This window comes from Phocoena sinus, chromosome 2 (genome assembly GCF_008692025.1).
Source record: "Phocoena sinus isolate mPhoSin1 chromosome 2, mPhoSin1.pri, whole genome shotgun sequence".
In the NCBI taxonomy this organism is placed as follows: domain Eukaryota; kingdom Metazoa; phylum Chordata; class Mammalia; order Artiodactyla; family Phocoenidae; genus Phocoena; species Phocoena sinus.
Genome location: NC_045764.1, coordinates 176,393,097 through 176,408,981, shown reverse-complemented (window position 1 = coordinate 176,408,981; position 15,885 = coordinate 176,393,097). Strand labels below are relative to the sequence as shown.

Below are 15,885 nucleotides of genomic sequence, written 5' to 3'. Positions count from 1 at the left end.
GTCCTAACCACTGGACTGCCAGGGAATTCCTAAGGAGGTTCTTTTGTTTCTATTCTAAAGCCAGAGTTGGCAAAGTAGAAGGGATTATACTATACATAATTGAAAAGAACTTTTCAAAAAGAATTATTTTCAATGGGTCAGTGTGACTACTATAGCAGTCTCTTGTTACAGATACAAATAATATTTCTATTACTGCTAATTCATAAAACCATAACAAATCAATCAGAAATATAAAAATTTTAAATGAAACTGAAGTTACACTCTCAAGCTATCAAATCACTATCTCCTGTATCTACTTTGGTAATACATACTTTACAATTAAATTTAGCAAAAAAGGGAGCAGGGAGGGAGAATGCTAATCTCTTATATTGTGGGTTATTTTCTGATGCTTTAACACAGAGTATTAGATCAAATAAAGTACCTTACACAGTATTGGATGTGTTTGTCAAACTGGTGAATAAAAGTACCATATCATTTTTAAGATGATATATGTTCAGGCTGTTAAGAAAAATTATTTAAAGAAATTTGAGGCATATATGCTGGTAAACCATCAACATATAAATAACAGCTTTCTAAAATTCCAATGCAAGGGGAATTCCCTGGCAGTCCAGTGGTTAGGACTCCTAGCTTCCACTGCAGGGGGCTGGGGTTCGAGCCCTGGTCAGGGAACTAAGATCCTACAAACCACGTGGCCCGGCCAAAAAATAAATAAATAAAATAAAATAAAATAAAATTCCAATGCAAATACTGGCTCTTCTGTGTAAACTATTTTAATCCAATGGGAATTTAAATTTTTAGAAATTTATATTTTCAAAGATGTCATTTAGTAGTAAGTATAGAGAACTCTAATCAGGGTACAACGTAAGTAATTAAAAAACAAAACAAAAAGGTTTAAGTTAGCTAGTTCTTGGCAGTATTTTTTTGGTGGGAAGTTGGAATTTGAAATCCAGAGTTGGCTAGCTAGTTCCCTATTGCTTTTAAAATATGATTCAATATACCAGTATTTTCTTAGGAACACAGCTAGAGCAGAAGGTTTTACACCTTTGAAAATCGTAACTCTAACTTACTATAATTCCCTCTTCTCTATCTATAAATTAAGTACAATTATGACATTTTCTAATATATTAAAAATTAGAAAATTATAATCTGATTACATATGTTTCTACTGAATTAAAGCTTTACATTAATCTTTTAACCTATCTTTAGTAATTTCAAAAAGTTAACAAAAATGATCAATATATATATATACGTATATATTCTAAAAGTGTACCTGGGCTGGGAGAAGGGAAGAAATCTCCTGTCACTCCTGGAATATATGTTTAGCTTTATGACATACTTTCAAGAATGCATTTAGACCCAAAAGTATTTAAGAAAGCAGAAAGTACCTATGTTTGGATGATTTAAAATCTTCATTATTCTTACTTCTCTGAAGAGCTAAAAAACAAACACACACACAATTCCCCCAATACAGGTTATTAAACATTATATTTAATGAAGATATATTTATATTCCATGGTTGCAATATAAATTTTCTCTTAGATAATTGATTCACTGATAATGTTTAGTAGTCCACATCTAAGAAATGGAAATCCAGGGTAATTATCAAGTAGTTTTGTTACCTAATACTAAATACTTTAATTTTATCTTACGAAAAAAGCAGAGGTCCCAGAAGAGGATGATATTTTGCTATTGTGAATTATACTCTGAATTATATTTTGCTATCTTGAACACAGAAATCAGATTTAAACAGGAATAGTTTGTGATTAGACTTAGTGTGATTCAGTAACTACCTAGGGGTTCTAATTCTGCAAATCAAAACTTGTATAGTCACAATGAACTGCATCATGATAATTCCAAGTAATTCTATAAGAAGATTTTGAATAAAACCACTTCAAGCTGACTACCCATCACACAGAATAAGGGGAAATAGTAAATTGTTGCACAAACACCTGCTGTGAGTTCAGAAGCAGGTCACAGCATTAGGGCCTGGGCTAATATGAGATTTCAGAAAATAACAGAATTTTACAGGTCATCTTATACAACCCTCCTGCAAACAAATGGAAACCAGAAAAAGAGAGGAAAAGATCTTCCAAGGTCCTACTATCTTTCCATGGGGAATATGGCCAGAACTAGTCTCCCAGCACCCAGTATACTATACAGCCTACAGGAGGCAAGGCTGGAACGTGGTTTGGGAAACGAGCAGCAGCTCGCTATGGGAAAAGGAAGTTGGGGCTCTCCCTGTGTTTGTCCTTGTCCATCAGGTCTGATCTAGAACTGAATCAGCAGCTAACAGCTGAAAGGCATGGTATCTGACCCACAGACAGCTCAGAGCTAAAAACATGTAATCAAGATGAAGAGCCTTCCTGTCTAGAATACTGGATCATCCCTAAAGGCAGGAGCACTTTTATCCCCAACATAAATACTTCCTATTGCTGTTGTGGTCATTCCCACATTTTCTGTTCTGAGATGAGAAGATAGCCTCCCTGACAACCTTTCAGGCTTGAGTTCTTTCTTAATTTCCCTCTGTCAAGCTAACACAGGAATCTCGTTTTTCCAATCCATCATAGTTGGACTTGTAGCTATAATTTGAACCCCCCAGTTATTTCTACAAATGCTAAATCAGAAGAGCGCCAAGTTGGATATCATACTAACACAGCTTAGGACACTGCATTTAGAATGAAACCCTGACCACGGCCATGGCAGCCTCTGCCTACCCTCCAACCTCAGCTCCAGCCACCCTGATTTCTCTCAGATATTAGAACATACTAAGCTCTTTCCTTCCTTAGAGTCTTTTTTCCTTTTCATCCTTCAAGACTCAGGCAGATTCTCTAAAAAGCTCATCTAAGTAGGTCTCCTTTGTTTTACATCATCGCAATCTTTACTTCCTTCCTAGACTGTCTTTCAAGTTGTGATAATACATTTCTGTTTACCAGTTCACTGTTGTGTCTGTCCTCATCCACAGTGAGCACGTCTGTCTCCCTTCACTACTGCATCCTTGAAACCAAGCCTGGCCCACAACAGGAACTCATTTGTTTGACAAATGCCTGCAGGAAAGTACTAACTACCAAGAAGTGTGGTCTGAGCCAGGCTCCTTAGCATTCTAATGACCACACTGCTTTGAAATCCTGAGCAGCAGAATGCCTATCACAGGGTTGTCGTAGTTCTGCTGGCAAGAGAGGTCAAATGAAAGCGATTGTTTTTTAAATCCCTACTAGCAGTGCAGCACTAAAACATCAGAGCTAAAGTGATTAGAACCAAAGAGCAGGAAAAAAAAATGTAATACTATCGGGATTCAAGGGAGGGAGAGCTCACTTATGTCTGGGGTAGTGGGCACCATGGAGGTAACTGGATTTATGCAGTTGAAAATGGGCTGGCTATGTGTGCTCCATATATGTGAGCAAAGACAGGGAGGTGCAACCAATTAAGACTATTTAAAGAAGACCAACCCATCACTAGATCTGAAATAGGCCTTGAGAATCTCACCTTTCAACCACCACCCCAGGTGTGGTGGTTTTCAAACAGGTCCACAAATCCTTTGACAATCCTCCCCTCAAAAGGCAGAACTTAATACCCCTCCCTTTGTGTGTGGGCTGCACTGAGTGACTTGCTTCTAATGAACAGAGTAAGGCAGAGGCAATGGTGAGGGGACTTCAGAGACTGACTAGGTCGTAAAAGGCACTGGGACTCCCTCCTTGCTCTCACAGATCACTTCCTTGCATGTCGTGAGTACACTGAGCACCTCAATGGACAGGCCCAGATGGCAAGGAAATGAGGACTCATACCCACAGCTGGTGAGGAACTGCAGGCCCTAGACAAAAGCCAAGGGAGAGGGCCTTTTGGAAGGGGATACACCAGCCCCAATCAAATCTTTGGATGCTGCATCTGTGGCTCTCACCCAAAATCTCTTGAGAGCACCTAAGCCAGAACCATCCAACTAAGTCACTCCCAAACACATGACTCACAGAAACTGTGAGATGACACATGGTTCTCAGTTGCTAAGTTCTGGAGTAATTTTTAGAGAGTAGTAGTACACTACCGGTAACACACTGAAGTTTGAAACCCCCTGAGTTACATACAGCAGAGGTCACACCAAGGGCTGCGTTGTGAAAACAGAGGAAAGGTGAGTGGCACCAGATAGAAGGATGAATAGTACAAGCTTACGCTGTAGAAAGAATAGCCAAAGGTTCCCTAGCAGGGTAGTGTCAGGGTATTACCAAAATAACTTTACATATCTGCCTCTATCAGAATTATACATCAGGTAGAAATGAGTTCATAAACTCTATACCAAGTTAATCAAAGGGGGTGGGGAGAGGAAGCAAAAAGCTAATAGTGATCAAGTGTCACCTCTGTCTGAAGCTCAGCACTAGATGCTTCACGTCTATGATCCTCTCTGACTTAATTTTCACAACTCTGTCAGGTGACTACGGTCATCTCCAATGTACAGGAGAGGAGGACTAAGAAAGTTAAGAAACTCGATCAGGTTCTCTCAGCTAACACGTGCCAGAGTCCAGAGTCTGAGGTGTCTGACTCCAGAGTCCACACTCATCTCAGGAGTCCAAGCAGCCACCTTTGAAATGTACAAGTAAAACAACTGACAGATTACAAGCTGGCAATACAGAGAATCCAGAGCAACAGGTGGGTATTGGCACAGAATTGTTTTAAAAGTTGACAATTTGCATATATGGTTAAAATGCCAGAGATTTCATTTATTTATCAACTGTGAACCTGATGGCCGAAGATAAATTTGGATATAAATAATTTATTGAAAAGAAAACATGAACTTTAAGCAAAGTCCCTACTAGGATTGTACAACATATTTTTAAGTTTTGCTACTATAAAAGGACATTTAAGTAAGACGTTCACCTATTTCTACTATCTTATTTCTCTACATTCCCTTTCAACCTTACGCAGATGCTAGTTGTAAAAAATAAAATGAAATAACACAGAAATGTGTAAAGTGAAAGAGTTCTCTCCTCATCGACTAATCTCCACCCTCTACACATCTTCCCATTTTTATGTCCTTTAGGAACTGGTAGACAGGAGGAGAACAAACATCTCTAAAGGCAAAGACGTGGACCCTGGTGACGAGACACTAAACACACGCACCTACAGTACCACAGAGTAAAGCAGTGTCCCCAAAGCCTGCAATGAGGGTGCACAGGAATTATCCTTGGGAAAAAACAATTTTACCAATTGATATAAAAATAAGATGAGCATATAAGAGACAGCATAGGGTAGGGTGAGATGTTACCATAGTCATCAAACTGTGATCTAAATCATCACGACCAAAGTGTTCAGACTTGCTTCTCCAGATATATAGGTATGAGACAGAATGAACAGGCCGAAGGTTGAGAGCCTGTGCTTTTCATGGCAGCTGAGTGACACGCTGGATGACAACTCGTGTATTAGAAATAATGGACAGGAATATAATCGCCAACCTTTTCTTTACTAGGAAAGAGGTGAACTGTAAATCAAGATTGTGAGTAATTATTAGCTGCCTTGGATGAAGAGAAGGAGATACAGGTAATAAGCATTCAGGGGGTAAGGGCGAGGGAGGCAGAGTTGAAGCTGACACCCAAGTTTGTGAATCTGGGTGCCACTCTGAGAGAGAGAAGACTCAAGCTGCAGCGAGGAAGGTGAGCCTGGCTTTGGACATGCCACGTGAGGGGCAGTTAAGTGAGGATACTGAAAGCATAGCATGGTAGTTGGTATTTGGGTCTGAAGCTCAGGAAAGAGATCTGGGCTAGAAATAAATTCTGTAGAATTATTAGCATAGGGATAGTAACCTTGGAATGAAATGACACCGCCTAACTGTAAAATGAAAAAAGCAGAATCATCAACAAGCAAGCGTTTCAGAGAGAAGAGAGCTGAGGCCCACAGCGGAGACTCGGAAGAGGCAGCCAGAGTGACAGAATGAAATCCAGACACTAGACTCTAACGCCTACCACAGACAAACCTCTGTTTGTAACCAGCTCCCCAGACCCTGGAACGTCTCTGGGGCACTTCATGAAGGAAAGAGAGAAGGATGGTGTACCTGCTTTTTCCTCATTATGTCTCACCCACCACACTGATCACAGCGCCTCTGCTGAACAAAACAAAGACCCTCTCAGACAAAACTGAGGGAGAGAGCCTGGCAAAAGCCCAAAGAGTTTGTGGAGAAGGAACTGTCAAAATGCTCTGATGTGAAAAAGAAAGAAAAAAAAAAATGTCTTTGCTTCTCTATAAACAGAATACCTCTAGAAGGACAAATAGAAACTGATGCCACTGGCGGTCCCAGGGCAGGGACCTGGATGGATGCAAGTCAAGGGGTAGATAAAGACTTTGCCTTCTATACTTTTATCTGTCCTTTGAACTCTGAATCACAACTGTAGTATCTATCTCCTCTCTTCCAATTAATTTGAATTTTAAGAAAAAGATGGAGAATGAACAAAGAAAAGTGTTTTTTGACAAAAGGGGAATTCCTGAAAAAGAAAACTGCTGTATTCTGAGGACTGTTAACAAGAAGAGTTTACTATTCCTCTTCATAGACTGGGCCAAGGCTGCTGATGGGTGAAAGGCAGACAAGTCTTCCAGGGAATATCTCTAAAGTCCAGCAAATATGACAGCCAGCACAGTAAGGCAAAACTTAAGGAGCTTAAAGAGAGTTTAGTTACTCTCAGAACCACCTTAACATTAAAATAAACAACAGAATAGGAAAGTTAACAAATAACAGAGAAGATAAGAGCACTATTAAAGACCATTTGTTTAACACTAGGCAAAGGCAGTGACCTATCTCCTACCCAGGAAGAGCTGTCTATAGATGGGGGGAGATATATATGTGTGGGTGTACTACAGTGTAATTAACCAGAATTTTACTGATATCATGTAGGTTATCCCTAACTTTTTGCTGTTGTAACATTACAATGAGCATCCTTGTATATATATATCCTCATACACTTATGCAAATATATTGGCAGAGTAGACTGGGGGGCCAAAGGGCATACATGCTTTTAAAATTTTGTTAGTGCTATATTACTCTCTAAATATATATTAATTTAAACTATGTCAGCAATAACAGAGCTCCTGATTCTCTACACTCTTGCCAACAATATGTATTATCAGTTTTTTGCAAATCTGGTGAAAAAATGTTATCTTTTCAGATGTTAAACATTTTTTACTTGAATATTGACCATCTGTCCTACTAATTGCCTGAGTGTATCTTTTGACTATTTTCTATTAGGTTATATACTCCTGTTTCTCCTAGATTTGCAAGACCTTTTATATAGTATGGAAATAAGACCTTTGTCTGCCAGAGCAGAAAATGCTGGGTCCTTACTCAAATTCACCCTCTTTCCTTTGCTGACTTTCATAAGCAATCCTTCCAACTTTTTAAGCTATTTCATCTATTGTTTACTGCATATTTCTAAAATGCCAGATTATATTGCTTCCTTGATTTTCCATTTTAGACACTGTCTTGTGACTCCCACTTTGGATTTAACTTTTGTAAACCCTTCCAAACACAGACTTATGCTTCCCCTCTCCATCCTCTTCATGAGGTTCTATTACAGTTTTGGCTAAATAAATATTATGTTTAATTTTTATTGCTAAAAGCAGTACATATAGTTTTAAAAGTTGAACTGTGTAATGTAATATATCTCTCCACCCTCAACCCTTGTTCATAATGTCAAGCACTTTCAACTCAGGTATTTGCTGCCTTTCTTTCTCTTTTTTTAATATATATATATTTTTTGACATGGACAATTTTAAAGTCTTTATTGAATTTGTTACAATATTGCTTCTGTTTCATGTTTTGGTTTATTGGCCACAAGGTATGTGGGATCTTAGCTCCCCGACCAGGGATCGAACACGCACCCCCTGCATTGCAAGGCAAAGTCTTAACCACTGGACCGCCAGGGAAGTCCCTGCTACCTTACTTCTGAATAGCATGCTTGTGCTGTTATTCTATGATTTCTTAGCCCCTCCCCCTGATATTAGCTATTTTCTTAGTATTGGCAGTGAAGATTTAGCTCTCTTACATCCTGTCCCCCACCCCACATCCCTTCCCACCTTCCTCCTGATCAGTTACCATAATATTTGGCTAAAGTATTCAGTTTACATTATATAAATATTCTTTATAGCCACACTTGGAATGCATTTCCATTCTTTTTATTTATCAAAAATGTTTCTGATTTCCTCTGAGCTAATGACTGTCTCGGTTATTTTGTTCACTTAGGTTTTCTATGTATCTCTCACTTTACTAATTCATCCTTAAACTTTGTAACAGAAGTGTATATCTCCTCTCAAATACTTGCAAATAGTCACGTTTTCTTTCTCCCCCCCCCCCCCCGGAAATATCCATATTCTGGAAGCCTCTGTCCTGCTCTCAAGGCCTGCTGTGTTGGATTTCCTGTTCTAGACCCTATGCTCTTCTCTTTTTTAGTACTGTCCCCCGTTGTGGTGAAATATCCCACCAATAGCTCCTGAGGAAGGATAAGTGTATGATTAAAACCTTGCAAGAATGTTCTGATTCTATCTTCACATTTGATTGACATTTTGGCTGGGTAAAGAATTCTAGGTCAGGACTTCCCTGTTGGCACAGTGGTTAAGAATCCACCTGCCAACACAGGGGACATGGGTTCGAGCCCTGGTCCGGGAAGATCCCACATGCCACGGAGCAACCAAGCCCGTGCGCCACAACTACTGGGCCTTTACTCTAGAGCTTGCAAGCCACAACTATTGAGCCCACGTGCCACAACTACTGAAGCCCACGCGCCTAGAGCCTGTGCTCTGCAACAAGAGAAACCACCACAATGAGAAGCCAGCGCACCGCAACGAAGAGTAGCCTCCGCTCACCGCAAGCAGAGAAAGCCTGCACACAGCAACAAAGACCCAAAAGCAGCCAAAAATAAACCAAAAAAAAAAAAAAAAAAAAAAAAAAAAGAATTCTAGGTCATAATTGTTTTCTCAGAAATGCGCCCCCCCGTTTTAAAGAGATATAATTGACATAGAATACTGTGTAAGTCTAAGGTTGTACAATGTGATGATTTGATACACATATATATTGTGAAATCTTTACCACAGTAAAGTTAGCTAACACATCCCTCACCTCACATAATTACCATTTTGTTGTTGTTTTCATTGTGGTGAGAACATTTAAGGTCCACTCTCACAGCAACTTTCAAGTACACAGTACTTGCTAACTATAGTCACCACGCTGTACAATAGATCCCTGGAACTTTCCATCTTGTAACTGGAAGTTTGTACCCTTTACCAACATCTCCCCATTCCCTCAACACCCCCATCCCCTGGCAACCACCATCTACTCTCTGTTTTTATAAGTTCAATTTTTTTTAAAGATTCCACATATAACTGATATCACAGAGTATTTATCTGATTTAACTTAGCATAATGCCCTCAAGGTCCATCCATGTTGTCACAAAGAGCAGGATTTCCATTTTTACAGCTGAATAATATTACTATAGGTTAGAATATATAATAATAATACTCCTCACACTTTCTTTACCCATTCATCTGTCAATGAACGCTAGGTTGTTTCCCTAGCTTGGCTATTAGAGTATACAATGCAACGAACATGGGATCTCAGATATCTCTCTGAGATAGTAACTGCATTTCCTGTGGATATATACCCAGAAGTGAAACTGCTGAATCATATGGTAGCTCTAATTTTAGTTTTTTGAGAAACTTCCATACTGTTTTCCAAAGTAGTTGTACCAATCTACATTCCTACCAACAGTACACAAGGTTTCCCATTTCTCTACACCTTTGTCAGCATTTATCTCTTGTCTTTTTGATAACCATTCTAACAGGTTGAGGTGATATCTCACTGCAGTTTCGATTTGCACTCCCTTGATGGTTAGTGATGTTGAACACCTTTTCATGTACTTGTTGGCTATTTGAATGTCTTCGCTGGAAAAATGTCTATTCAGATCCTTTGTTGCTTTTTAAATTGGATTATTTGGGGTTTTATTTGCTACTGGTTGTAGGGGTTCCTTTTCTCCAATTTTGTAGGCTGCCTTTTCATTTTGTTGACTGTTGTTTGTTTGTTTTTTTTGCTGTGAAGTTTTTTGTAGTCCCACTTTTTTGGCTTGTGATTTTGGTGTCATATTAAAAAAAAAAGTCATTGCTAAGAACAATGTCAAGGAGCTTTCCCCACTGTTTTCTTCCACGAGCTTTATGGTTTCATATCTTCCATTTAAATCCTTAATCCATGAGTTAGTTTTTGCGCATGGTATAAGACAGGGGTCCAGTTTCATTCTTGTACACATGAATATCCAGTTCTCTCAGAATTTTTAAGGCCTCGATCCATTTCCTTCCAGCTTACAGTGGTGTGGAATGGTATGATGACATTCTGCTACAATTCTTTGTGACCTATTTTTTCCTTTTCCTTCTCTTTAATTTTGATGTATTTAAATTTTAATATACCACAGATTCAGTCTCTGTGGTACATTAGCATTCAGTCCAGATATATTGTGGGTCTTTTGTCATTTACTGCATTGGGCACTGAGCCTTTCAATCTGGAAATTCAGGTCCTACAGTTCTGGGAAATTACCTTCTGTTAGTCTTTGATAATCTCCCCTCCTATCCCCAGTTCTTTTTACAACACCTCTTTACCAGAAACTAGACCTCCTAGATAGGTACCTCAATTTCACATGGTATCTTTCTTAATTTTCATCTCTATCAACTTCTGTAATACTTTCTGAGAGCTTTCCTTGACTTTATTTTCCAACCCCTTTATTGAATTTCTTTCCAATACCATAAATTACCCTCTCCCCAACAGTCCTTTCTCAATGCACCATGTTCTTTCATGAATATAATGGTCATTATTGCATTCTGTCTCCATCTTTTTTAAATCTTTGAAAACATAATTATAGTGTTGTTGTTTTTTAAAGTAGCTGAGTTTCCTTTCCAGTGTTCCTTTCTCTTTCTTATTCCTGTTTGTTTTAGTTTCAGGTTATCCTCAAATATCTGGAGATTCTTGGTTGTCCTCCCATATTAAGAGAGGCACCAAAATGCTGGACTAAACGTTATATATATAAAAGCTGGACCATAGGATGACCGGGCAAAGATTAAGTAGATTCACTGAAAGACAATAATGTCTCTATCTATATTTTCATTTAACTCAATTTTCCTGGAGAAGAATCCTCCAATCTCCTTTGCAGGCAACACATGAAGGGCTAGAGAGTTCTGGGAAGCAAGCAAGGAGGGGGAAGACAGAAAGAGTATCTCACCACTCAGTGGGCCCCTGTTTTTAGTATGGTGTCCCCAAGTCTAGATGCTCTTCAATTCCGCCTCTTCAGAAAATAAACTGCCCAATTTCTACTGGGGCAGAGAAGGGCGGGTTGCCTGAAGGTGATATGAGGCCCAGTTACACATTTTAAGCCAATCCTGTTTCCAGTTCTACATGTACCTCCACCCACAAAAGAAGCTAACAGAACTCATCCTTAAACTTTCTGAATTCTGTGGCATGACTCAGCATGATTTTTGCTGGCACCAGCCTACCTATTCCCACCCCGAAGTGCTCCCCTTACGGATTGGTTTCAGTTCACTATGATTTGCTAAGTCTATTACATGAAAATATATATATAATAGTGTACACACACACACACACACAACTATTCATCCATCTGCTTTCCATCTGGCAAACTAGGTTTAATTCTTTGTCTGCCAGTCTTCTCTATTTTTGACACTCCTTTTTAATTCCTTTACTACTATTTAGCAAGTGGGAGGAAGGAGCAAAGATAAATGTACTAATGTTTAACTGGAAGTCCTATATGCTAATACTTTAATTCCGAATTTTTGAATGGATGTTATAAGTGAGATTGAACTATAGTTTTCTTCCCTGTTTCTAATACATTTTGATAGCCATGTATGTGAATTACAGAGAAGAATTTGGAAGCTTCCCTTCAAGATCTATTCACTGAAGGTTTCAAAGAAGCCAATCATGAAATTCTGCATATGGCAATCTGAGGTGGCAGCTGGCCTTTTTACCATTATTCAATTTCTTCTGTAGTTACTGATGCATTTAGATTCTTTTGTAGAGTTAATTCTGATAAGTTATGTTTTCCTAGAAAGTTATCCATTTTTTAGGTGTTCTAGTTTATTTGCACAAAAGGTTCTCTCATAATAATTTTAATTCTTCTCTATCTGGTCTTTTCCCTGCCCCTCATTTCATACTCATACTTTGTGTTGTCTCTCCCTATCCCCTGGATTAAGTAACTAGTGGTTTATCTATTTTACTGCCTCCCTTATCATCCCCCTCTCAAAAAAAAAAAAAAAAAAAAAGCTCTAGATCATTTTGATTGTTTTTCCAATTCACTAATTTCTGCCCTTTATAAGTTCCTTATTCTTCGTTCCTGAGATTTATTTTGTTCCCTTCTCTAACTTATTAGTTGAATATTTAATGTATTGTCATTTTTTGTTTAATAATGTGTTTAAGGTTTCAAATTTACTTGAACACCAAAAGCAGTATTCTACAGGTTCGGATACACAGTGTTACTTTCTAGATGCACTGCAATTCTGGTTTGCATTTTCTCTTTTTTTTTTTTTTTTTTGCCCCGGATGCGCAGGCTCAGCAGCCATGGCTCACGGGCCCAGCCTCTCCACGGCATGTGGGATCCTTCCGGACTGGGGCACGAACCCGAGTCCCCTGCATTGCAGGCGGACTCTCAACCACTGAGCCACCAGGGAAGCCCTGCATTTTCTCTTTGACCCCATGAATTCAAAGAGTGTTTTCAAGTCCCACATGCTTGTACTTTTTGTTTGTTTCTATTTTTATTGGTTTCTATTTTTATTGCTTGTTCAGAAAATGTAGCCTGGAAAGATCTCTTAGTCAGGCTTATTAATCATATTAACTGTTTATAGCTGTGTAAAGTTATGCATTGCCCAACAGTGAGGAAATCATTTACGCTGCAATCATCATAGATTTGACTGGCACAGAGCTGTAATGTATCCCAAGAAAGGGATGCTTTTAAAAAAAAAATGCACAAATGTGTGGGATTTCCCTGGCAGTCCGGTGGTTAAGACTCCGCGCTTCCACTGCAGGGGGCACGGGTTTGGTCCCTGGTCAGGGAACTAAGATCCAGCATGCCACATGGTGTCGCCAAAAATAAAATAAATTAATTAAATTAAAAATGCGCAATTTGTAATATGGGCTAGTGGAGGGGCTCTATATTAAGATCTGTATCTTTTTTTCCTCTACTTAATGTGTCATACATAGCCTGAGAGAGGATAAATCTATTTTGTCACTCTTGTGCTTCTATAAATTTAGCTCAGATTTTTCCTGTCATATATTTTGGGATTCTGTTTATTATCTGCCATTCTACTATTTTAAAAATAAATTTATTTATTTCTGGCCGCGTTGGGTTTTTGTTGCCAGGCGCAGGCTTTCTCTAGTTGCGGCGAGCAGGGTCTACTCTTCATTGCAGTGTGCAGGTTATTCACCGCAGTGGCTTCTCCAGTTGCGGAGCACGGGCTCTAGGCGCACAGGCTTCAGTAGTTGTGGCTCGTGGGCTCTAGAGTGCAGGTTCAGTAGTTGTGGCTCACAGGCTTAGCTGCTCCGCGGCATGTGGGATCTTCCCGGACCAGGGCTCGAACTGGTGTTCCCTGTGTTGGCAGGCAGATTCTTAACCAATGCGCCACAAGGGAAGCCCTGCCATTCTACTACCGAAAATAAAAATTTTAAATGAAAATAAATGTAAAAAAACTGCCTTCAAAATAGCAATTGTGAAGTGAACCAGAATAACCACTTTGGAAGAACACAGTATGTGTGTGCAGAGGTAGGTACGGAAACTCTGTATTGCAGAAGAGTGGGGAAAGGAGAGATGAGGCAATAAGTTGTAACACGTATGAAAAAACATAATTGGATTGCTACTTCACAATATGCACAACTTCAAGGTGGATTAAAGATTATAAACCTTTGAGACAACAGAGAAAAATATCTTTATGGCCCCAGGCAGGGAAGAATTTCTTAAAGAACACAGAAAAGGGGCTTCCCTGGTGGCGCAGTGGTTGAGAGTCCGCCTGCCGATGCAGGGGACATGGGTTCGTGCCCCAGTCTGGGAAGATCCCACATGCTGCGGAGCAGCTGGGCCTGTGAGCCATGGCCGCTGAGACTGCGCGTCCAGGGCCTGTGCTCCGCAACGGGAGAGGCCACAACAGTGAGAGACCCGTGTACTGCAAAAAAAAAAAAAAAAAAAAAACACAGAAAATGTACAAACCATGTAAGAAAAGAATGACAATTCAGGTGTGTTAAAATTAAGAAATTCTGCTGTTCATCAAAAGACAACATCCAGAGAATGAAAAGATATACCATCAAACAGAAGAAGATATCTGCCACATATCAGTATCCAGAATACATAATCTCTAAAATGATATTACTTGAACTGTCTTATATGCTAGTGGGAATATAAATTAACACAACTGCTTTGGATGAATGAGGATGTACATACCCTGTGAACCAATAAGTCTACTACTGGACACATATCCTTAAGAAACATAAACAACTTCACCAGGACACATACGGAACAATCCATAGCAGTGTCTGTGATACAAATAGCTATAAGCAATCCAAATGTCTCTGAATCAGACAGAAAATAGATAAAATAAATCATGAAATATTCATATAATAGGATACTATATAACCATGAAAATAAGCATAGCAGTGAAAGTAAATTACATCTAAATACATCAACATGGAACACAATTTGGGCAAAATAAAGCAAATAGGAGGACACAAATAACATGATTCCATTTATATAATATTTAAAATCTTCACACTATACTGATGAGGGACCCTTATGTGGTAAAATTATAAAAATAATCAAGAAAATAGTAACACAGGGACTTCCCTGGTGGCACAGTGGTTAAGAATCCGCCTGCCAATGCAAGGGACACGGGTTTGATTCCTGGTCAGGGAAGATCCCATATGTCGTGGATCAACTAAGCCTGTGCGCCACAACTATTGAGCCTACGCTTTAGAGTGTGCGAGCCACAACTACTGAGCCCACGTGCTGCAACTACCGAAGCCCACATGCTTAAAGCCCGTGCTCCGTAGCAAGAGAAGCCACTGCAATGAGAATCCTGTGCACTACAATGAAGAGTAGCCCTCGCGTGCTGCAACCAGAAAAAGCCCGCATGCAGCAATGAAGACTCAATGCCGCCAAAATAAAGAAATAAATTAATATATAAAAATAAATTAATTTTAAAAAGAAAGAAAATAGTAACACAAAATTTTTGTTAGTGGTTACCTTGTAAGGTGGGAAACAAAGGAGGTCACGTTGGGGAAGGTTACAACATGACTGATTTAAAGTATTGTTGCTGATCCATTTCTTGAATCAAATACCCTAAACATATTTATATGGCAAATATGTAACATTCTTCTGTATGTAAAGCATTTCATTCATTCATTCATTCATTCATTCATTCATTTTGGGCTGCATTGGGTCTTCACTGCTGAGCGCAGGCTTTCTCTAGTTGCAGTGAGCGGGGGCTACTCTTCGTTGTGGTGTGTGGGCTTCTCTTGTCGCGGAGCACGGGCTCTAGGTGCATGGGCTTTAGTAGCTGTGGCACGTGGGCTCAGTAGTTGTGGCTCATGGGCTCTGGAGCAAGCACAGGCTCAGTAGTTGTGGCGCACGGGCTTAGTTGCTCCATGGCATGTGGGATCTTCCCGGACCAGGGCTTGAACCCATGTCCCCTGCATTGGCAGCCGGATTCTTAACCACTGCGCCACCAGGGAAACCCAATGTGCATTTTTATGATCAAGTATTTCAAAGACAAAGAAATTTTCCTACCACCTCAAAACCTAAGGTTCTGGTGGTCAAGATTCCTGGAATTAGGGCAATATGAGAAAAATATTAATTTAGTATTAAAATAAATTTGGTACTTATA

General features: G+C 39.4%; 1 protein-coding gene across 9 annotated transcripts in view; it reads right to left on the bottom strand.

Annotated features, from left to right (window-relative positions):
* The window catches only part of MARK3 (microtubule affinity regulating kinase 3), a 109,244-nt gene that overhangs the window by 40,051 nt on the left and 53,308 nt on the right, over positions 1–15,885 (bottom strand). For all 9 annotated transcript variants that reach the window (XM_032620511.1, XM_032620540.1, XM_032620559.1 and 6 more), the window contains one exon: positions 1,386–1,434. In XM_032620511.1, coding sequence (XP_032476402.1) covers positions 1,386–1,434 — 49 coding nt within the window. The remainder of the gene's footprint in view (positions 1–1,385; positions 1,435–15,885) is intronic.